The sequence below is a fragment of the Gymnodraco acuticeps genome, unplaced genomic scaffold (assembly GCF_902827175.1).
Source record: "Gymnodraco acuticeps unplaced genomic scaffold, fGymAcu1.1, whole genome shotgun sequence".
NCBI classification, from domain to species: domain Eukaryota; kingdom Metazoa; phylum Chordata; class Actinopteri; order Perciformes; family Bathydraconidae; genus Gymnodraco; species Gymnodraco acuticeps.
In genome coordinates, this window is record NW_022992009.1 from 841930 (window position 1) to 865700 (window position 23771).

At 41.9% G+C, this 23771-nt stretch overlaps 1 protein-coding gene across 4 annotated transcripts in view; it reads right to left on the minus strand.

Annotated features, from left to right (window-relative positions):
* The window catches only part of LOC117536481 (collagen alpha-1(XIV) chain-like), a 220089-nt gene that overhangs the window by 50665 nt on the left and 145653 nt on the right, over positions 1 to 23771 (minus strand). For all 4 annotated transcript variants that reach the window (XM_034201380.1, XM_034201379.1, XM_034201378.1 and 1 more), the window contains 10 exons: positions 23395 to 23511; positions 19290 to 19439; positions 10178 to 10252; positions 6554 to 6693; positions 6180 to 6303; positions 3553 to 3696; positions 2964 to 3128; positions 2394 to 2432; positions 1639 to 1777; positions 1355 to 1497 (listed from right to left, as the gene is read on the minus strand). In XM_034201380.1, coding sequence (XP_034057271.1) covers positions 1355 to 1497; positions 1639 to 1777; positions 2394 to 2432; positions 2964 to 3128; positions 3553 to 3696; positions 6180 to 6303; positions 6554 to 6693; positions 10178 to 10252; positions 19290 to 19439; positions 23395 to 23511 — 1236 coding nt within the window. The remainder of the gene's footprint in view (positions 1 to 1354; positions 1498 to 1638; positions 1778 to 2393; positions 2433 to 2963; positions 3129 to 3552; positions 3697 to 6179; positions 6304 to 6553; positions 6694 to 10177; positions 10253 to 19289; positions 19440 to 23394; positions 23512 to 23771) is intronic.

Genomic DNA, 23771 nt, shown 5'->3' on the forward strand with positions numbered 1-23771 from the left:
GTCTCAATGAGATCTACACCTGTATAAATAAAGGCTAAATAAAAAAAATAAAAATGTTGGATGGTTTTGAAAGCTGATGCTCCCATAGCAAAGACCCCCCTGTCAGCTTGATCCTCTTCCCACCACCCTAGTCAAGGCTTGCCTACCAGCCATATCACCCACGATCACTGACATAATTAACTCCTCCCTCACCTCTGTAATTGTACCCACCTCCCTCAAACTGGCTGCAATTACTCCCATCCTCAAAAAACCTGGTACTGACCCAGCCGATCTAAACCACTAGAGGCCCATCTCCAACCTACCCTTCATTTCCAAGACCCTTGAGAGAGTGGTTGCCACACAGCTTCAGTCCCATCTTGACACAAACAACCTCCATGAACCCTTCCAGTCTTCCAAAAAATCACCAACGACCTCGTCCATGCAGCTGACTCCGGACTTCTCACCATCCTCATCCTCCTTGACCTCAGTGCTGCATTCAATACCATCTATCACCCACTACTCCTGGACCGCCTGGCTGACATTGGGATCACTGGTGTTGCACTCTCCTGGTTCTCATCATACCTCACTGACAGACAACAGTTTGTACAACTCGGTAATCACAAGTCACAAGAAAGTGCTATTTCACTGGGTGTCCCCCAGGGGTCAGTACTGGGTCCACTCCTATTCATCATATATCTCCTCCCCCTGGGCAAAATCCTCCGTCAACATGAGGTTAATTTTCACTGCTACGCCGACGACACACAGGTCTACATTTCCTCTAGTGGTGGGCTTGGGTTTAATCCAGAACTCTGCTGCCCGGATCATCACCCGCACCAACTCATCCGACCACATCACCCCAATTCTCACTCAGCTACACTGGCTTCCTGTACGCTACCGTATTGACTACAAAAACATTCTACTCATATATAAAGCTCTCCATAACCTTGCCCCCATCTACATCACCGACCTCCTTCAGGAGTACACCCCCTCCCGCACCCTCCGCTCTTCGTCCGTAGGACTTCTCACCGTCCCAAGCTCTCGCCTCAAAACCATGGGTGCTCAAGCTTGCAGCTGCTCGGCTCCCAGACCCTGGAACTCCCTGCCACTACACATCCGACAGTCTGATTCCATAACAACATTCAAATCCCAACTCAAAACCCACCTGTTCAAACTGGCATTTTCTTTATAAACTGTACCCTGTGTCCTTTTGTGTCCTTCTATAGTCCATTTCCTGTTGTTTGTCTTGTCTTACCCCGGCTGATACTTCACTAAATCCATTGTTTTAATTATTCCCTATATTGCCCCTATGCCCTGTAAGGTGTCCTTGGGTGTTATGAAAGGCGCCCCCCAAAATAAATGTATTATTATTACTTACTGTCCATGATGACTCCCACCAGCGGCTCGTTGTTCTTGTTGAGGATCTCCCAGAGGGCGAAGGGCTCCTCTGGAGTGTTGGGCAGCAGCCTGAACAGCAGGGTGATGGTGTAGTCTGAGGGCAGCCCTTCAGGGTGGATGAACCTGGGAGACAGACGGAAACATCAGGTACATGTTGTGAAGCCTTACCGGATTTGATTATTACTTTCTCAAGTTGTTTTCTGCCCTTTGATCTAACTTTTAAAAACACACTATGTGTTTAGTGAAAATTGTATGTGTGTGTACCTGGTGGGCTGTGCCAGGAAGGCGTCACTGTGCAGGTGGAAACTGGGGAAGGTGTTGAAGGTGCCAGGTACCATGGAAACGCCAGGGACACTGCTGTACCTATTCTCCACCAGCCCAAAGAGCTCCATCATACGGAAACCTGAGGACAGGGGAAGGAGTTTGAACTTGATCATCATTTACATTTAAAGCTGGGACCAGATTGTGGTGCATTCAAAATAAACAAAGTCAGAAGCCATAATTGAAGAGAAATGCAAAATTGTGCGGCATATTCTCATGAAAATAAAATAATTTCTCAAAGGCCGGGGCCTTCATCTGTATATAATACATGAGTCCTACATGAAACTGTTCAGAATAAGATGTTTGGATTACTGTTCTTTAAATAACCAGGTCATGATTTCCGGAAATAGACATTGTTCAGTTTTCATGTATTCTTTTTAGCTTTGAGTGCCATATGTAGAGTGCCATCTTGTTCCATTATGTTGGAGAGAAGGAATACATGTCTACTGCTGCGATCTCCAATACTCAGCAACTCACACTAAACAAATCTAGATTGATAAAAAAGTCTACGATCAGAGGAAGATATGCATTGTGTCAGCTTCAAAAGGAATGCTTCCGAGCATACTGCACATCCTCAGGGTATCTAAGGTACTTGTTCAAACGGTATAATATACTGTGCATTTAAGATTTAGTATCAAGTGGGAACAAATAGGAAAAGACCATGACTGTTCACAGTATATTAATATAGACTTTTTTACCTGGTGTTATGCTGCCACTCATCGGTACTGATGGACACGCTGGGAAAGAAAGTGTGTTGATTAAAAAGACACATTCCTTCAGACAGATATGTCACATACGACACAGTATCACATATGGGGCGAAGCCTGCGAGCTAGTTCAGGCAGTCAACTCGAGCACCAATGATATATTAACACGTGACGCACCTCGTCCCTCTTACAACCAACCAAACACATTCTCCTAAACATGCCGCTCTATTTAAGCTGCCAGGTCTTCCTTCCTCTGCCTCGCTCATGCTGCCACTGCTGTGTTCACTTGCTATTGCTGCGTTCATGTTCCTGCTGCTGTGTTTCATGTTGCTGCTGCTCGCCTGCCCCACCACCACCCCGGCTCCACCCCAGCTTCCACCTGTAGGCTCGGGGGATAGTTATCTAATCATCACTCAATGTTCTTTGTAAATCTGTGGAGTGATGAGGCCCGAGCCTAGACGCCAAACTCAAACTATATGCTGCTATAATAAACATTTTAAGAACACGTGAGTTGTCTGACTGAACTAGACTTAAGATTTTCCCGGAAGCTTTGGGTACTCACTGGCAGTGGCGGCCTCACACACAAAGGTCACCAGCTTCTCCTCGATCTTGGAGAAGGCGTCCAGGTCGTCCACGAAGAACACGTGTCTGTCGATGGGTTTACTGGCGATGCTCACCAGCTCCCCGTAGTCAGCGTCAGCAAAGCCAATCGCAAACACAATGTAGCCTTTACAGGAAGACAGGAGGAGAAGCAACAGTGTGGGTCAGGAATCTCAACTGTCTTCACCAAGGAAGAAGCTAGCACACAGAAATGATGCAATGACTTATTCTTGAATTATAATGGTACGAAAGTTTCAACTTACACTTAAAAACTGCATTTCAAGTAAGTTATAAAGCTTTGTTTTTAATTCACTGTTATTATTAATGATTAGAAATGTAAGAAATGATCCTCATTGTGATTTACCATAATGTCAATGTCTATTCATATTATGAAAGGTGACAAACCGTTTCATTCAGTATGAATATTATGAATATACTGAACATTCAGTGCTGATGTCTCCTTCTGTAGTTGCCATCTGATGTAATGATGTCCATTTAAAGGACAATGCTAACTGTATATGTGGGACCTTCCATCCAGGAGATGCTCTGACCTTCCATCTGCATCTCCTTTGAAACCTTGTTGACGTCATCCTGAGATCGACCGTCGGTGAGGACCACCAGGACGTTGGGGATCCCCCTCCTGACTCCCCCTTCTGTCGTGAAGATGTTCTCCTTCACATGTTGGATGGCGCGCCCTGATTGGACAGATGAAACAAATGATTTCCCAACATGTTGTTAACGTACAATCGTTCTAAATGGACTTATTTACTGAGGATTCGTAAATACAGATAATGTTGCACATGGTTCCAGCAGAAGGCGCAGACATTGATACTTTCGACTAGGGCTGAAAGAAAAAAAGGACAGTCCTTCCTTTTTATACGTTACAATTCCAAATATAAGCTTTAGCTGACATGATTTCTGTCACTAAGAACTGTGCATTGACAGGAAGTCAAGATTCATTTTCAACAGTCATGGATTCAACTGTTGAATGCTGCTTCATATTATACATTCAAATTGTATTTCCCCACAAACTGATGTTGGAGGTCTGTCAATCTAGAATTTGGTGCCAGTTGTAGTTCTGTCAGTTTACTGTTCCAGCTACTGGATCATGTGAAGCCAGTTCTCCTCCTTTAAGCTTTGTGAACTAGTTCCTTATTTAACGCCAGTGCAACCGTCACTAAAGTAGCCACTGTAACTCTGGACTGTTTCAGGGAATGAGAAGACACTTGGGGTCCCATCCTTAAAACATTACTTGATTACTTTTGAAATGGTAGCTGGAAGCTACGGAACCCATGAAAGCCAAGTGGTCAACATTTTTGTACAAGATAAACTTTAGCCAGAACTAAATGAACTCTGTGAGACCCGCGGGAGCGCAGGTGGCCAACATCACTGCTTTAAGAGGCTGTTGCACGAGTAGAGTAAAGAAAAACCTGAGGAAACCATGTGTACCAACCAGTTCATGCTAGATTGTCTTGTCGGGGAGGAGCCCAGAACATTTGCTCTCCTGCAACTGGGCTTTCAGCTCCAGTCACTGAACTAACAGTTAGAACTGTTCCAGACTTGAATGCCTTTAGGAGAGAGCTCAGAAACCCCTTATTGTGGATATGCCTAATATACCTCGCTAAGGTAAGGAAGATTTGACCATCACAACAACTTATGTTATACAGCGAGGTCCAGCTTCATAAAATGGTCTTACTACAATGAAAGGCTCATATGGGGAATAGCATCATCACACATAAAGACATCAAATACATACTTTTTAGAATAGGCAAACATAATACAGTTATACTGACTGACTTTTAGTATTAACTCTAATTCAATATGTATATACAGACAAGTTACAAGAAAACATAATGAGTTGAAATGGAAGGGCTTGTACAAATAAAGCCCAACTTCCCTTCTGTGAGTTATCGAATTACATTGTTTTTGTTTGAAGACCTACAACCTTATGGCAAAATAAATACAAACTTCATGAAGTTTTCAAAGTCAAATAAAACAAATACATATATCTATATTTAAAGTCCTAAGAATCTTAGCAAGTCATGTGGCTGATATAGTAATACCAAAATACAACAATAAAAAGATGAGGCTAGGGTTATCTTGTTTACATTTTTTCTGTCAGATAAAAGCAGAACTTAAACCACACGGGGGACTTGTGATGTTTTTATTCCCGCATTATATTTTAAAAAAGCCATTCATTCTATGTATACGCCATACAATTCACCCAACATGTATTTTATCGATAACAAATCATTCGTTTCACGCACTCTCCAGGCCTGTGTGAACACTGTGAAAGGGATTAGTCATCTCAGTGTGCACAACGAGGCGATAGAGTGCCTGAGGAGGAGGATAAGGAAGGACAACCCCCCCCCGGCAGCGACTGTTAGAAATGTGTTCTCTGCAGTCGTCCCTGCACGAGTCAGTGAGTGCGCTGCTTTATTAACTCTGATGAATGAATACACTTCTCCCTGCTTCCCCACACACTTCCTCTCATTACACACACTCCAGAAATAAGGACTTCTATGCATCCACTGTGGGCATGGAAACAAATACCTTATAGGCATGAAGGCGTGTTCACAAGGGTAATATATTGATGCAATGCACACCAGTGCAAGTACACCTTCACACACATGAAATGGTGTGTGTGTGTGTGTGTGAGAGTTGTTGCCTGCTGCGATGTATGCTGTCAGTATTGATGATGTTATTAGGAAGCTCTGAGTGTCTGCACCCAGCAGACTGTTCCTTTGTCTTACACAGGTGTGTCTTCATTTCTTGTTGGATTACATGTTTGTATTTATTCTCTTGCCTATTTTACTTTCTCGTATTCCATGGATTCACATGTATTATATATACATGCTGCATGTGTGCTAATGTGCTTTAGCCTCTGACTTGTTTTCTGTCTGTATTATGTTGTGTGTCATTCTGTTCATGCAAATGAGCTGCAGCATGTGTGTGGGAAGTGCTCTACGAATAAAGCTATATCATTACTTTTGAGAGATGGATGTATTATGGGGAGCAGCTGGAATTGTATCTGCTGCAGCTACAGAACTTGCACACAGTTGTTTTGAAGTCCTAGTGTGCTTTTTGAGGTGTCCCCTTCCCTGTAGTGAGTTATATGTTTGTGTGCATGTGACTGGTCTGCAAAGGCTACACTCCCTGTGTTCCCCCACACACTCACCTGTCTTGGTGTTTCCTCCCTTGTAGGAGATCTTGTTGATGGCGTCTAGCAGTCGCTCCTTGTCGCCGTACGAGTTCAGTTTGAACTCTGTCCTGGCGTCGTCACTGAACTGAGCGATGGCCACCTGTCAGACAACACACAAACAGGTAACTCATCAATTCAAAAAGGACAACGTTTTACACAGAGTTTAATAAAAAGGACTAGATCCTCAAAAATGGCCCATTGCGTTTTTTTCACCAAGCCTATATTTGATTATCGAGATAACCATTTACCATCTATCACGGTTCCACTTGTTTTCATAAAGGCTAAAGACATGTGTTCATGAGAGATTGCACTGCTGTGCTTTATGGTTCTTTGTCATAATGAGCCTGTACCTGAGTTCCATCGGGGCCGATCCGGTCCAGAGCTCCGGCGGTGCTGTACAGGAAGCGGATGATCTTCAGGAAGTTTTCATCCCCGATACTCCAGGAGCCGTCGACCAGGAACACCAGGTCTGCTTTGGCTGCCTTACATACTTGAGGAAGAGACAAGGAAAAGCTAAAGTGAGGAAACTCTGGGTAGATACATAGAGAGCAAGATGGAGGACAGATGGAGACAACACAGACCATGGAGGAGGAGCTTATGTAGCTTTGCTTTTAACACACATATCTAGTTTCTTTATATGTCTCTTTTAACACATAATTCATGTGTTATATTTGTGTCATTAGCTTTTAAATAAGGTGATTTGATAACTGATATTTCCTGTCCTTTTCAAAGTACTTTCTCGTTAGAAATAACTTGTTTGTGTCGTCCCTTTTCTTCTTTTGCTTTGAATCAGGATTACAAATAAAAACATGTTTACTTCTCTGCTATTCTCTTTGTTTTTCTATTCTTCTTTATAACTTTGCTTTCATTCCTTTTTATCACAGTACAAATAAACAAACTCTTGATTGTGATGAATGCTTGTTTACCATTCAGGAATGTAAGGGAATTGGCTTGTGATGAAAATGATTGATTAGATGTAGAGAGGTCTTCACTTGTTGACATTGTTAAAAGTTGCCTCCATCGCTCCTCACCAATCATTCCATTCACTTCCTGTCTCCGCTGATGAAAGCACATTTACTGCTGCCACCTTATGGATTGATCTGCAGATGGCTTTCATTCTGTTATCACTCTTTGTTTACTGCAAACTGCGTTATGACAAATAGAATACACTGTCCCAGCTACACACCATGCAATAATACTCAAGAATAATACGTTTAACTAGAATACATTTGACCCAAAAAACATGAAGTGCATCACCACACCAACAGGATCTAGATTTGAGCTTGAAATAAATGGAGAACATGTCGAATCCATGGATACTATGTTATAATGGAATGATGTTTTGTTTCACAATAATCAGTGTCATTCTTGTATTCTTTGAGAACATGCATGTCAATAAGAGTAGTTTTCACATATAGCTGCTACGAGAGTGTATGAGAGCTTTGGGTTTTGGGCATGCTGGCTGCGCATCACTCTCATTCATCAATGGCAATGTTTAGATGGATTTAGGAACTTCCCCTCGATTCTATTGGCTCTAACGGTTGAAAAGAGGTGTCAATCACCAACATCGACCGATGGGTTCCGGAGAAAGGGCAAATCCACCCAAATGACCCCAGAAGAGGGTTGTTTTTGCTAAATCTCTCTAAAAAGGTCAAATGTAACTTGTTTTGCATCAATCTTGATACAGGGTACTTATTATATGTTATAGTTTGGATACGTAATGGTTTCTTTTGGACGGACACTATCATTTAAATTGTTTTACTATGTTCAATCTGAATTTTCTTTAAAATAAAAAATGTATATTGATTCTGACTGTTCTACATCCAACTCACAGGTTTATCATTGCTTTGAGAAAAAGGATTATTAATGTTCCCCTTGTAGAAGGGAAGATATGGTCATTTGTTCTGGGCATGTCATTTTCCAGCCTGAGACCTGAAAAACAGGCTCAGGGCTCAACAGGTTCAAGTTTTGAAATCAACTAAAACAATAACCGGACTTCATATCCTCAATGTCCAATGTATGACCATGTTCTGTGTACCTTTAATAGATCAAATGCATGTAGCTGAATGAAAGCGGTGTGTTGTCTGTGTTACTTACATTAGGCAGGTTTGTTTTTAGGTTATTGTCTTTGTTGTAAATGTATCATGTATCATTCATCCTCAAATGTATCATTATGTTCTTGTTAAAGGTAAAGTTATTGTCATTATACACAGAGTACAACGAGATTCAGAGTGCAACTCTGTCCCGGTGTGCACAAAATACGAACAAATAAATAACACTAAAAAACACGGCAATAGGACAGACAACATACAATCATACGGGGAATAAATAGTTACAAATATTGATATAAAAAATAGTATATAAAGTGCATTTAAAAGTGTGTGTATGTGTGAGAATGGTTACGGTTATTGCATTATGTGTGGTGGTTGAGCAGCCTGACGGCCCAGGGGTAGAGACTGTTTTTGGGTCTGTTTGTCCGTGACTTGAAGCTCCTGTATCTCCTCCCAGAAGGCAGGAGAGAGAACAGTCTGTGACCTGGGTGAGAGCTGGGTGAGAGCTGGGTGAGAGCTGGGTGAGAGCTGGGTGAGAGCTGGGTGAGAGCTGGGTGAGAGCTGGGTGAGAGCTGTCCTTTATGATTGTGTTAGCTCTGCTGAGGCAGCGGGAGGTGGAGATGTGTTCCAGAGAGGGCAGGGGCAGCTGATGGTTTTCTCTGCCATCCTGATCACTCTCTTGTATATGTTATTTCATCGTCATAACTACACTGTAGCTATGTTCGTATGACCAATAAAAGCCTTGAACATTGTATTTGCATCTATATAAACTCCTGCATTGACTTGGTCTATTGCACGTCTGTCTGTCCTGAGAGAAGGAGATTCCTGTAGCTGAATCTGGGTTTGTTTGGAGGAGTTCCTGCTTGTGGGCGGTGAGGGTATAAAGGACAGAGGGTGTCAGATACAGTCTGTAAAGCCCCCTGAGATCGATGTGTCATTTGGCTTTATGAATAAACTTTGATTGATTGACTCATAAAACGAAATATCTTGTGAACATGAAGTTCTCTTGCTGGGTGATGAACATTGCCTGATAAAAGACGATCACATAATATCCGACGTGGTCCTGTGCCTCAGCTGATGAAGTGTTCCCTTTACTCCCCAGACATACTGGGATAACGCTGCAGTGTTACACAACATGCTGATTTGTGGTGACAGAGATATGGGAAGAATGGAAATTGCATGTTTGTTGAGATGCTGGAACAAATCCAAAATCCACCAGGGTTTATATTTCTGACATTTACTTGAAATGAACCTTCTGTAAAAATGTATCTCTGTAATGATATGTCATCTCTGTGTGTGGTTGTTTGAACTCAGAATCATCCCTACACTTTTCACTTTCCTTTGAGCCTGTGTTTTTATATCCCATCATTTAGCTTGTGTGTGTTTAAGGCACATCACTGGCAGGAGAACGTGTTTTACTCTTCTCTTTAAAGTGTCAAGGTTGACTGACACTAAACTGTCATAGTCAAAGAAAATACATGAAGTTTAATAATAATAATAATACATTTGATTTCAAAGCGCTTTTCCAGGTGCTCAAAGACGCTTTACAGTGGTTTGATAAAGACTCCTTTAGATGACAGTAATCATTTCAAAAGCAAAGCTGCCCTTTCAGCTCAGATAATTGTTTATGACCTGCTCGTATGTAGAGCTATCAATGTGTAAGATGAACTTCAGATTCATTCATTTACAACAAAGAAATGTAACTATTGCACAATCTTTGGTACAGTATTGACCTCTAAAAGGTATGCTACTGGAAGTATAATGCAGCAGACATAAGATAGAACTACACTTGTGTATTCCTGAAGTATGCCAAAACAAAATGACTGTTGAACGAGAGAAACGTGAAACCCCAACTAGAAAGCAAATCAATACATCATCAGGAAATTGACAGGAGACAATCAATAATATTAAATCAACTCTTACCTTCCTTGGCAGGGGGGATTGTGGGTAACGGTGTGGTGCTGGGGGGCGTGGTTGGTGCTGGGGTTGGGATGGGTACTGTGTAGAGACACAAAACAAAGAAGACACACGTGGCGGCATGAAAACCTGCAATCATGACCACATCGATGGTAAACCAATCACCACATGCTATAAAAGCCCGTGATGAAATGTCCCCTCCTAAAACAACAAGAGAGGAGAGGAGCCAGCGTCAGGCGGGACGCGTCAACATACACAAGGAGTCAAATAACTCCGCTCTGCTCTGTGGTTTCAGCTCCTGTGTCATTCGGTGATTAGTGATCACAGAACTGTCTCTGCTTTCAACTCCTAACCTGTATCCGAGGGGGGCTAGAAAATAGATAAACCAGCTGCAGCCCCTCCCAAACACATACACAGTTTGCTCATATGGTTCTGCTTAGGCACTAAATCAGATCCCCGAGGCAGCGGATGACTTGTGACGGCAGGTGGGAGCGTTCAGCAGCGGTTAGGAGAGAAAAGGCTCTGGCTTTCATTTGCATCAAAACAAAGCAATACGTCATGTGGAGGCGCTGTGCAGAGCTACGGCGCTGAGGGAGTACCTCAACATTCTTTGATCTCGTTTTTCATACGTCTCAATTTGGATACTTCACTTAGTACACTGCATGTTGAGTGCTTAAAATTGAATTTTGAACGTGTAGTTTTGTTTCTAATCACACACTGCTGCTGTGCCCGATTAGTCCTCACTTAAACCCCCCAAAATTGGCTTCTTTTCAACAGCAAATTAGTACTTTGCGTCAGTGGCGTAGCCAGGAATTATTGTGTGGGTGGGCCTGGAGAAATGTAGGTGGGCCAGGGGGAGACATATTAAGCGTGCGGTCTGAGCTGAAACTTCATTAATGATTTTAATGATTTTTTAATGCACTAATAGAACATAAGCATAAATTAGCAGTGAAAACAAAAAACATAGGCACGGCGGCCTCAGAATGTGTGTAAAACTGACATCCACATAGGGATGGGTATCGTTAAGGCTTTAACGGTACTACTGCTTTTATCGATAGCGCTTTATGCTCCAGGTTCAGTACCAACCACATCATAAAGTACACGGACGATACAACAGTGGTGGGACTCATCAGGGACAACAACGAACAGGCTTACAGGGAGGAGGTGAAACATCTGACAGACTGGTGTAACACCAACAACCTGATCCTGAATGTCGATAAAACAAAAGAGATCATTGTCGACTTCAGGAACAAAAAGCACTGTCACCCACCACTCCACATCAACGGCACAGCAGTGAAGACTACAGACAGCACCAAGTTCCTGGGGGTGCATATCACAAGCAGTCTGACCTGGTCCACTCTTCCTGCGCAGGTTGAGAAGAGCACAGCTCCCCCCTCCCATCCTCACCACGTTCTACAGAGGAACCATAGAGAGCGTGCTGACATCTCCATCTGGTCGAGAGACTGCAACGCCAAAGACTGGAAGTCTCTGCAGAGAGTGGTCAGGACAGTAGAGAAGATCATCGGAGTTTCTCTCCCTCCCATCAGAGACACCGCTCAGAAACGCTGCCTGACAAAGCCCAGAACATATTTAAAGACCCCACTCATCCTCACCATGCTCTGTTCTCCCTGCTGCCCTCCAGCAAGAGGTTCCGCAGCATTAAGAGCAGAACAGCCAGATTCTGCAATAGCTTTTTCCCCCATGCCATCAGACTGCTGAACAGCAAGTAGACCAGTGATACAGAGATTACATTACGCTGTGTAAAGAGCACTTGTTATATAGTATGTCTATTTTATTTATATGTATAGTCTTTATATTTTAAACGCACACTTTATCTTTAATTTTATCAGCACCACGTCACTATTATTTATTTATATGTACAATTTTAGCAAGTTTTTATATTGTCCTGTTCCTGTAAGCCAGTACAACGACATTTCGTTTGAATAGTACACTCTGTGTCTTGTTGATATGGCAATAAAGTATTTCTGTCTATGTCTTATCAATCCAGTCCTTTAACATTACTTTTATCGGTTCTTTTGGAGAAAAACATAAGGTAAACTAACTAAACAAATTGTGAACAAAACTAACATTGCTTTTTATTTCAATAAAATAAATAATATTTCACATCAAAAGAAACAACAATGTTTTAACAAATCGTATTAAATAATATGATGACAGAACTGTAAACAGAATAGCTGAAACTTTAACAAACTAAATAACTCAGTTTCCTCTAATCATTAACCCATGTTTGTATCATGTAGTTAACTCGGTGTGTTGCTGCTAGCATACATAACACCTGACGTGGAAACGTTACTCGTGGATGGGGCTACAGAGCTGCTAGAAAGACGGTCGAACCCGGTACATTCATCCGTCTGAATGTGGAGCACTTTTGCTAAATGTTTAGACAAATTGCTCGTGTTACCGCCCTTACATGCTAAACGCTTATTCCACTTTTGGTAACGAGCATTGTCCACATCGACACGGCTATAGTTTAACCACACCTCGGAGCGCGTTCTCTCCGCCATCTCCTCCGTGTGTGTGTGTGTGTGTGTGTGTGTGTGTGTGTGTGTGTGTGTGTGTGTGTGTGTGTTGCTGCATGTAGCAGCTGCGTGTGTAAACTGCCCCACCCCCTCGCACACAGACGGGGAGAGATCTCTTAAACGGAGTTGGCGACACTTAAACTGCAATGTAATGTTTGTGTAGCAATAATACATGCAACATATATCGGGGCACAGGTTGTTTATCCTTGACAGTCGCACAGTGGGCACACACTGAGTGTTTTCATATTCAGCAAATGTGTACAGGCTAAACTGCATAGGCCTACCTCAAGAAGAAATAATACTTTCATTCACTCACGGCAAAAGTTACTTTACTTACTATAAAAACTCACGGTAAAAAAATGCACTCCCTATTCCATTGTCATGAAGGTGGAATCTAACTATATCCAGAATAAGTTTTATTGGATCCAGGCTAGAAACATGTTTATTTCTGCTGTAGATTTGGGCATTTTAACATGGGGGTCTATGGGAATTGCTCCTTTTTGCATCCATCCCCTGTCGGCCACTAGATGAACTGCAGTTTGTGGCACTTCCTTCTGGGCTTCCCGGCTCTGCGCTTGATTGATTGATTGATTGAAAAGTTTATTAACAGCTTGTATATTGGGTACAGTACAGTACAGCTCAAAACATACAATTGTTAAGGGGATGCAGACCAGAGAAAGACTTTCGTCTTGTTTACATCAGGGTCCCCCATTTCCAATTCATCATATCATTTAAGACATATAAGACATATTTGACATACAGATGGCTTATTTACAATTTACATACAGGTGTTTTTTTACATACAGATTGCTTGTTTACAATTTTCATTTTAGATTTCGTTCTAATACATCCTAACCGGACATTTAAGACATACCAAGTCTACAGATATACAGTTAGTAACAGAGTCTAAAATGCGAGTATATACATAGATGGGGGGGGGGGGGGGAGAAGCTGTCCATTGAATGACAGGTTGAGATTTGTACCATTACCGGGGCCAGGTTTGCAATGCTCTCCCCCGAAGGTGCTCTTTAAGAGAGGTTTTGAAGGTAAGTATAGTTTTACTTTCCTTTACAGTTGTGGGAAGAGCGTTCCACCTTGATGTGGCATAATTGCGAAACGTGTATTCCCCCTTTTTTGTGCCAAATCTGGGTTTCACATGATTTGTGGAGCTCCCTCTGGTGTTATGATCATGGTATTCCTTGACCTTTGGGAAGAATTGTGACATGTACATGGGTACCATAGAGGTGTAGTGGATCTTGTAGACCAGGCCCATTGCAAGTAGCTGTACTCTGTCGTCTACTCTAAGCCATCCTAGGTTGTCAAAGTGGGCAGAAGTGAGGTGGGTTCTAGATGAGAGGTCAAGCAGTAGTCTGAACAGTTTATTTTGCGATGTTTGAAGTTTTATTTTTAGCGCCTTGGAGGTGCTATGGTACCATGACGTGCAAGCATAGTCATAGTACCCTTGAATGAGTGCTCCTGCCAGAGTTTTCAGGGTGTTTTTGTTTACCAGAGAGGAGATCCGGTATAGGAATCTAGTTCTTTGATTGACTTTTTTTATTACATTGGATGCCATTTTGTCACAGGAGAGGTTTGCCTCAAGAATAGATCCTAGGTATGTAATTTCCTTCTTACTTGTGACAATAATGTCGCCCACTGCAACTGAGAAGTCGTCGGATTTGCTGAGATTATGTTTCGAACCGAAGAGAATGGACTCTGTTTTACCCAGGTGTAATGATAATTACTGATTGGCTGTGGGTGGGCCAGACGTGCATGTGGGTGGGCCCAGGCCCACCCACAGCTACGCCGCTGCTTTGCGTTAGTAGTGGAAAAAACCCACAACGTATTGGCTTAGTGTTGTGTTCACCAGAGCAAGTGCAATCACAGCAGGATGCCTAACTTTCATGACCTGGAGAAGATGGAGATCGTTTAGTGTGAAAAGTGTCCGGCGCTCAACCCTCACCCTTGTTACAGTTAGGAGGGCACCATCTGGGTACTCTTTGCCTTTGCCATACTTATGCAATCAAAACAGCCATTTGAAATAGATAAAGGTGACATTTGATACACAGCATCTCACTTCTCTTAGTTTCACATCTTCAGCCTCGTCTTTCTTTGTCGTTATCGCTATCGCTTTTCATCCCCATCTCTTTTAATACACTACAGAAATGAAGGAGCAACATCTCTAAATATGCTCCTTGAGGGGAATCCATCTCAGGAACAGCATGCCTGCTTTGAATGTTGTCATTATAAGTGCCTGCCAATCAGGGTGGGAATTTCACGACGGCCACGACGGCCAGTGCCCCGCACTTTGGCCGTGATGCCCTGTGAAAAAAAATGCAATTCACGGCCAAAGTGGCCTTTGTGCCCCTGTCAAAAGTTCCAGTGTAAACAACGCTAGTGAAGTCATACTAGTGCGCGCAGTAGGATAGTCCCGTGCCTGTGGATCAGAGCGATTGCTCTGCTGTGATTGTTCCGTCAGACATGCCGTGTAAACAATGCTAGTAAAGTCATATTAGTGCGCGCAGTAGGATAGTCCCGTGTCTGTGGATCAGAGCGATTGCTCTGCTGTGATTGTTCCGTCAGAAATGCCTGTAGGGGCCCGACAGCCTCCTCCTCAGCCGCGGGAGCAAGACAAGCACAGGTAAGCAAGCGGACCAAGCTGTTTTGATATGATTTAACTGAAGTATGTGGTAGTATTTGAAAGGACTTAACATTTACGTGTTTATAGAAAGTACTATTGATAGGTAATTACCATTGTATTAGCCTATTTAAAGTCGACTCGTTACATTTTGTCATGAAAACTAGCGATAACTAGCTAGTTTGGATAGCGCTAACGTCTTCCCTTCAAGGGGTCTACATCTAGTGTTGCTTCTACAAGCTAGCAGGTCACCTTTGAATCTAGTATTTTTCTTGCTAAGCGGTTTTGATATAATACATGACTGACTTATGTGGTTTATGGCTGAACTTAACGTATACGTTAAAGAAACACTATTGCTAATCAGCCATTTGTAAAACGACTGGTGTTGACGTTAGTGCTACACTTTTCAGTCATGTTGATTGACCAGCGTAATTTAACCAAACGGCCTTTGTGCCCTGTCATGTGGCCTTTGTGCCCTTAAAAAAAATGTGAACGGGAAGCCTAAAATGACGAAATTCCAAGCCTGCTGCCAATACAGTACAGCCTTTATGAATCAATTAGGACCTGGATATACAGCAGCATGCATAACCCTAATGGTTGTAATTCACTTAACTGCCATTTCAAAGATATGATGCTAATTTGGTTTGATGCTAGCAACAGGTTTTCGCAAGTACATTTCTAGCATACTGATTTCAGCATCTAAACAAATAGCTCAAGAAAGGTCACTCAACATCTTATTCAAGCTTTGTTAGCTCCATGCAGACACATGTGTAGAACATAACATGCACCAGGGTATACAATGACATGTCATCTAACAAATGACATGCCATGTATACAGGGGGCTAAAAGCAACTAGTGCTTGCTTTTAGTATTTCATTTATATGTTCCTTATTTGCCTGAACAGCCCGAAGCAGAATATCTGTTTTTTCTGTTGATTTTCCAAAGAAAGTCAACATTTATGATAGAATTGATTGATCCTGAGATATAAAATGACTTATCCATGTGTTTTCTTTTTTTTGTCAAACAACGTTGCACACTATTTGTATAGCCTGCCTGCCTGTATCTGCTCTGTTCCTGTTAAGGCCCTGACACACCTCCCCGATTTTGGGAGTCAGAGGCCGTCAGAGGCAGTCGAGGGCCCGACTCAGGTTGGTGTGTCCCGCACCGTCGTTACTTTACGGCACATTTTCACACCTCCCGCGGCCGATTCAACATGATGAAAGTCGGCCAAAGAAATCACTGATTGGCTGTTGCGTCTTTTGAATGACGAATACACACTACCGCTGCCTGCTGGTAAGGACAGCTATTGCCACTCGTCGACTGAAGTCTTTGCGGTGTGTTCGTAGGCGGGCAGCGTGGGCGGCGTAGCGGACGTAAAAGTCGGGACGCCTTCGGTACGCGTTCTTTGGTCTCACGGCCCGTCTACACTACAGGCGTCAAAAAATGCTTTCAACGCTTTGCCCATTCATTTGAATGGGGTGACGTAGGATATTTTCAAACTTCGCCGAACTGCATTGTGGGTAGCATGGCAAGGCGTTGCAAGCATCGCGAGCGTCTATCGTCGTCAAAAGTTGAACAATGTTCAACTTTTGAGGCTCGATGCTTTCGAAGCTGGCATCAGCCAATCAAATCCCGTTTATGCAAATCCCGCCAGTACAAGCGCTAGCCAATCAAACCGCGTGCAAGCTGGGAGAGCCAGACCACAGTTAATTTCCTCATATTCCAAACGAGAAATTACGGGAGCAAATCAGCCGGTTCTTTACGACCAGAACTATTTACCGGGATACAAACCGGAGGAACCAGGCATGGAGGGAGGTGGCAGAGACAGTGGGTGAAACTGGTAGGTTTTCGCCTGTTTGGGGATTTTATATCCAGTTTACTTCGTTTTAACATTGCTATTGCTTTGTATGTCGGGGGCGGGAGATTCATGTGATTGGTTGTTGGTCGCGAGAAATCGCCAAGCCTCAGACACGCCCAGCTTCAAGCTTTTTCGATGCCTGTAGTGTAGACGGGCCGTCAGGTTGGTGTGTAGCGGCCTTTAAGATGTTGACTGTTAGCTACTTCGAGTTGGACTGCTGCCTTTGCTTGAAAGCTTTTTGTATCATCATCCGACCAGTAAATCATCAACTTTCGCTGAGCACTTTGCCGTCTGCATTCGGATGCCTTTCACGCTGCATGGTACAAACCAACGTCTAGGGATGGGTATCGTTAAGGTTTTAACGGTACTACTACTTTTATCGATACCGCTTATCGGTCCGGTACTTTAATGGTACTCTTATCGGTTAAGGTAAATTAAATAAACAAATTGTAAATAATGTGAACTTACAGAACTGCAAAAAACTAATATTTACTGCAAAAATACAGAGCAACACAGGTATGCTGCAAAATGCCTAACGGTTCTTCTGGAGGAAGATTGAGGTTGTGGTGGAACATTACGGGACTTAATGTGTTGTTGTTTAGACAAATTGCTCGTGTTACCGCCCTTACTGTACATGCTAAACTCTTATTGCACTTTAGGCAACGAGCATTGTCCACATCGAGACGGGTAAAGTTGAACCATACCTCGGAGCGTTTAGTTCTCTCTGCCATCTCCGCCGTGCGTGTGTGTGTTGCATGCATGTACATTAGCAGCCACGTGTGTGTAAACTGCCCCGCCCCTGGGCTTCACCTGTCCAATGAAAATAACAATGGAACACCAATGCTTGAGCTTAAGGACCTACTTTCAACAAAGAGACAGAAAATACCAAACATGTTTCAAATGGGGTTAATATGTGTGTAAATCTGGCTATTCTACTAGCCAGTGCCTTCTTAACCATTGACCTTAGGGCACAGCACTGCTAACAGTAAAATGGCTTCAACAACTAAAGTATGTTTCAAGGAAAAAACAAATGGAAAAAAAGAGTGGAAAATACCTTTTAAAATAGGAACATTTGCAACAGTTCATTGAAAATAAAACAGAAAATAGCGTGTGCCCACCCACCACGCTCGGTCGCTGCTCTGCAGACAGTGGGTTTGGGCCTGCCGATGCAGAACAAACGTCTGTAAGGACCGAAGCTCCCACGAGGATGAAACATGTTTTATTGTGAAAGTGACGTGATAGTCCTCCCAGCCTGTGGAGGGCTCCTTTTATACACAATGACAGCTGACAGCCATTTCTGTACGAGTGTGTTTGTTAAGCGTGTTCTGCTTCATTGTTATTATGACACATGTACGGGCGCATTTGAACAGGAGTCTGGCACGTTGTATGGAGGAGGTACTTGATGAGTCTGTTTGAGTTTGTTTTTGTATTACAGCCTCACACGGTGTGCGTACGGCAAATACATATGTTTGTAAGCATGTGTTCTGAAAAGCCACATTTCTCTGAAATGACCGACTAAAATGAATTTCTGAATACTTATGAAATGAGACACATGTTGAATTAAAACTCAAGTGTAAGTTTCTGGTTTTAAATTGTGCTGAAATGAATAATTGTACAGCGATGCCAGTCCTAGTCATTTCAGATTACGACTTACTTGAATACTAAATTCTGAATGGTCAATTTGAAAAATTCAGCAGAAGACAGACAGGAAGTAAACACAAATGGGAACAGCAGAATATCAAAAAAGGGAATAATAGTTCAATGTTTTCATACAATTACATACAATCAGATCTATTATCAAAAATCAGTTTTTGTAAACATGTATAAACACTGTATTTGTGTCAGTGAAAGAGTCTGTGGGTCACTTACATGTTCTCTCAGTGAAAGAGTCTGTGGGTCACTTACATGTTCTCTCAGTGAAAGAGTCTGTGGGTCACTTACATGTTCTCTCAGTGAAAGAGTCTGTGGGTCACTTACATGTTCTCTCAGTGAAAGAGTCTGTGGGTCACTTACATGTTCTCTCAGTGAAAGAGTCTGTGGGTCACTTACATGTTCTCTCAGTGAAAGAGTCTGTGGGTCACTTACATGTTCTCTCAGTGATGGTGACTGCGGGCCCTTCAGTGCCATCCTGCATCTGAGCGTACACACTCATCTTATACTGCGTGTTGGCCTTCAGGTTGTTCAAACAGTGTCTGTTGGCTCCTCCGCTCAGCTTCGCCTCCTGCTTCTGACCATCTGCAGGGACAAATACACACTGGGATCAATCCTTTGGCAGTTTTTGCACTGATTTGTTTTAAATTTGAATATAACATATTCACCTATTGTGCAAAATCTAATTTATAAAAAATAAATAAAAAATCTCTTTATACATAAACATGTGGAAAGAGATTCTGAAAGTTTCAGGAACAAAGATTCTCACTTTTTGTCCTGATCTATTTATATAAAAATGAAAATGAGCTGATCAAATTGTTGCCACTTTATGATGTCATAACGATGTAGCCATTAACCAATCACCAACCAAGGTAACCCCCCCCCTCCCACCGTATCACCTGAATCTCCTCCTAGAGCGGGGTTCCCAACCTTTTTCCCGCAAGAGCGCTAATTAAAGTTTAAAAGTCTCAAATGCAACAACTACTGTCACAAACTGGATGAATGTGAAGTATGTTGTTGAAGGAGGATGAAAGCGTAATCAAGGAGCACTATTGAAGTGACTTTGATGGTTATTGGACTCAGGATTAATTCATTTGGATTCCCGCTGTATGAAGAAATGAAAGGACGGCACAAGTGGAAACAATTCACAAAGGGATTAAACTGTTTAAAACACATGCTCAAAGTAAGCCGGATTTTGCCGATGTGTTTATGTGGATTCAAAAGTCGTAAATAATCTACAAAATGGAGGAGACTGATCTGATCGGAGCAAATGACAAATAATCCAACTGAAACCAGCATGGACATTGACTGTGTTTTAAAAATGCGCTTATCCAGACAAGCCTGGTTTGGACAGTTTACGCGCAGAAGAAACATTTCTATTATATTATATTATTATTGTATATTTATTATAGAAAAAAGTATGCATTTCTGTCTTTGTATGCCTTTATTAGCTACTAACTTGAATTTTTATTAAAATTAATTAATCAATTATGTTGTATACTTTATTGTAATGTATACAATCATGTATTGTGTAACAATTATATGTAAAGAATAAAAAAATAAAAGACTAAATATGATATTAGGCCTCAAATCATCTGAGGCCTGGCGCACCCCCTGCGATTTTTGGCGCGCCCCCCAGGTTGGGAACCACTGTCCTAGAGCACCATTGTGTTCTTTGTAACCAAATGTCTCTTAGAGGGGTGTGGGGAGGGGCTCCTTATTTTCATCTGAAGTAACAGACAGAGAATCAGCACTTTGGAAACAGGGCTGAAACAGAGGGGATTATGGGTAATGCTGCAATGATCTGTTTGGTGTTTCAGCCAATCAGAGACATGTTCTGTAAATATCTGAGACCTATGATATATTGATGAAAAACAGTATAATAGGAGACCTTTAACAAATAAGACAACAAGCAAGTCAATAAAACCTCCAAACAAAACTATTTTTTTTTCATAAACAAGGCTTCCTAAAGTATTAATTGTGATTCTAATGATTTAGATAAAGAAGCCGATTATGCTTTTTGGGTTTTCCCAATAACACTAGTGAGTTAAAAAGGTTTTTGTGCATATAAATGCTGTGCAAATATAATATACCATCTCTGTAAGCGTCAGTTCTATTCAACAATAACTCTCCATCCCACAGGGGGATTTGTGAAAACACACCTAACTCTTCTTGCTTTATGCTTTGCTCTTGTATCTGCCTCTTTATTTCACACCTAACACTTTCCATCATTCCTCTCCATCGCCTGCAGCTCACATATTTCCCAGGTAATTATTTACCAGCTGTGCAAACATAAATCCTCATTTAGCTCTAATATGTGCAGAGAGAACCAATAACTGGGAGCTCCGTGAAGAAGCACAGGAGAGCTGCAATAATACGTGCCTTTATGGGACGTTAATTGCAGGCGATGTTGTTGCTGGAGGCTTGAAGGTGATACATAGCAGCCATTACTCCCTTCCGTTGGGTGGATGATGACTGTATTAAACCCAATCCTACCTTTGAGGAGGTGACTGAACGCTGGTCGATTGTTAGAGAATTGAGGCAACACCATATGTTGTTTGATGTTATTTTGGAGATCGTTATTGGTTTCAAAAGAAATGGGAAAAACAAAAGGATTTCTGCCAGTGGCTTTGGGAAATCATAACCAAGATGACTTTATTCATTGCAAGGCTGTTGTATGCAGGTGACTTTGGTGCAGAGTTGTTTTTGATGTCATTAAGAGTTTAATGAAAGACTACGAAGGGAATTTGAAGATTAAAGTTTCTGAAGGGACGACGGAGGTCTGTTGCGTATTGGCTCTGTAACATCAAATGTTTCAGAGTGTAAAGTCAGGTATACATGTTACACTCTCTCTGTATTCAATGCTCTTAATTATGACTTTAATAAATGCACTACTATCAAACTTTACTGGAAAATACAGGGCACCAAATATCTGCACTAAAACCTGAATGACTGAAGAAAAAAACCGCAGATTGTCAATTAGAACAAATTAGAGGATGCTGGCAAAACGAGGGGAAATTCCATCTTTTCCATAATTCCATTTTGTGTAATTCATCTCTTTTTCTTATCCACAAACAATGTAAAAAGGAAAATATCACTTCCTTCATTTCCACTCAGTTTTTCTATCAGATATCTGGTGCGAAACATTGAATGATTGATGTCTGATATTTAATAAAAGCTGAATATTCAGCTGCATTCAGTTCCAAGAAGTCCGTTTCCCAGGATGTGGGCAGGTCAGACAGGAAGAGTTGTTATTGTACGTTTCACCCCCTTGGATTTTCTGCACGATTAAGAAATTGAGATAGAACCACTTGTATTGTTTTTATTGTTCCTATGAACGTCTCATCCCAGAATGAGAGAACAGGCTGCAGGTGCAACCAAGAGTTCATAAGAAAAAGCCTGTATTTCTTCTTATTCTCTTTAGCACTCCTTTAGGACAACACGGCGTAATTACTGTCATTCCTGAAACAACAACATCTAATCCCAATACACTAGGCAATTATAACACCAACCGTCTGCCTTTCCCCTGTATTTTAACTCAAATGTAAATGTCAGCTGGATAACCAAGCCTTCCTCGTCTACAGAGCGCCTCAGTGATGCGTCTCTATGTCTGACGGCATACAACAATATCTTTGTGATCCCAGGCTGCTTAGGGATTGGGAAAGTGGACACTGTGTGCTGTGTACTCAAACTCCCACCGATGAAAGCAGATATGAGCATGCATACCACTCCTACTGGTGCAGATATGCAGTGTAGGAGATGATGGGAAATGACACAGTTCTATTCATCCCACTTTCACTTGCTGTCATGTTTAATAAGCTTTAAATCCAGCAGATACTCCAGAGAGACAGTCATTTGCAGGAGAGGAGAACATATCATCTACATTTGCATACATGTGCCACCTAAACAAAAATCCTAGCGATCATGTTTACCTCAGAAAAATGAAATGTTATGCAGCTGTTGACAGTAACAGGGCCTTATTTGAACTTTTCTTATTTTGTGTTTTATTTTTTAATTGCACATTTTATTTGACTTTTAATGTTTTACTTTATGTTTTACAAAGGTATCTTTTTTATTATTATTTAATTGTATATTTGTGAAAACAATTGTAAATGTTTCATCTTTTATTTCTTTCATTCTAAAAGGGAGCAACTGTCACCAAACCCCAATCCCCCTGGGATGAATAAAGTATTCTGAGACATAAGTTGCTTTTAACATACTAGGCATACAAAGTAGTTCAACTCACACATTCTACCAACTTTAAAGTTCTTTGATGTCATTTGTTTGAGAAGCTGCGTGCTATCACTGTACCTACAATGCTAAAATGTTTTTATTGGCACAAACAAATGAATACATGAATGAACATGCAAATGTGGACACTAGGGATTTTTAAAATTAAAATATTATATTTGTTCCTGTTTGGTTGATACAAACAAACGTCCCAGGCTGCACTCATTTGAGATGTATTCATACCAGCCTTAGAACCTGCTTCATACGGGTGTGGCGTGTAGAGCTGAGAGCAGGCGGTGTGTGTACTCACTGAGCAGAGACTCCATGACCACTCTGTAGGAGCTGGCGTGTCGGTGAGCCTGCCACTGGCCACAGAAACTGTTCATCCTCACCTGGTACGCACTCAGGTTGGTCACCCCCAGATGCACTGCAGGAAGGAAGGAGACATTAATGAAGCGTTTAAAGAGAACCCATTTGAAATAGCTCTGTCTATATATGAGTTTTATAGAACTCACATAAACATTGCAATATTCTGGAATGATGTTTCTGAACACTGCATTTGTCTCAACAGCGTAAATACCTTTCTCAGTGGTGATTTTCATTGCTCGACAGAGGGGAAACTGGCTGCAACTAACAGTTCTTTGTTATGGTTGGTCTAGTAAATGGCCTGAAATAGTAAGAAATGTA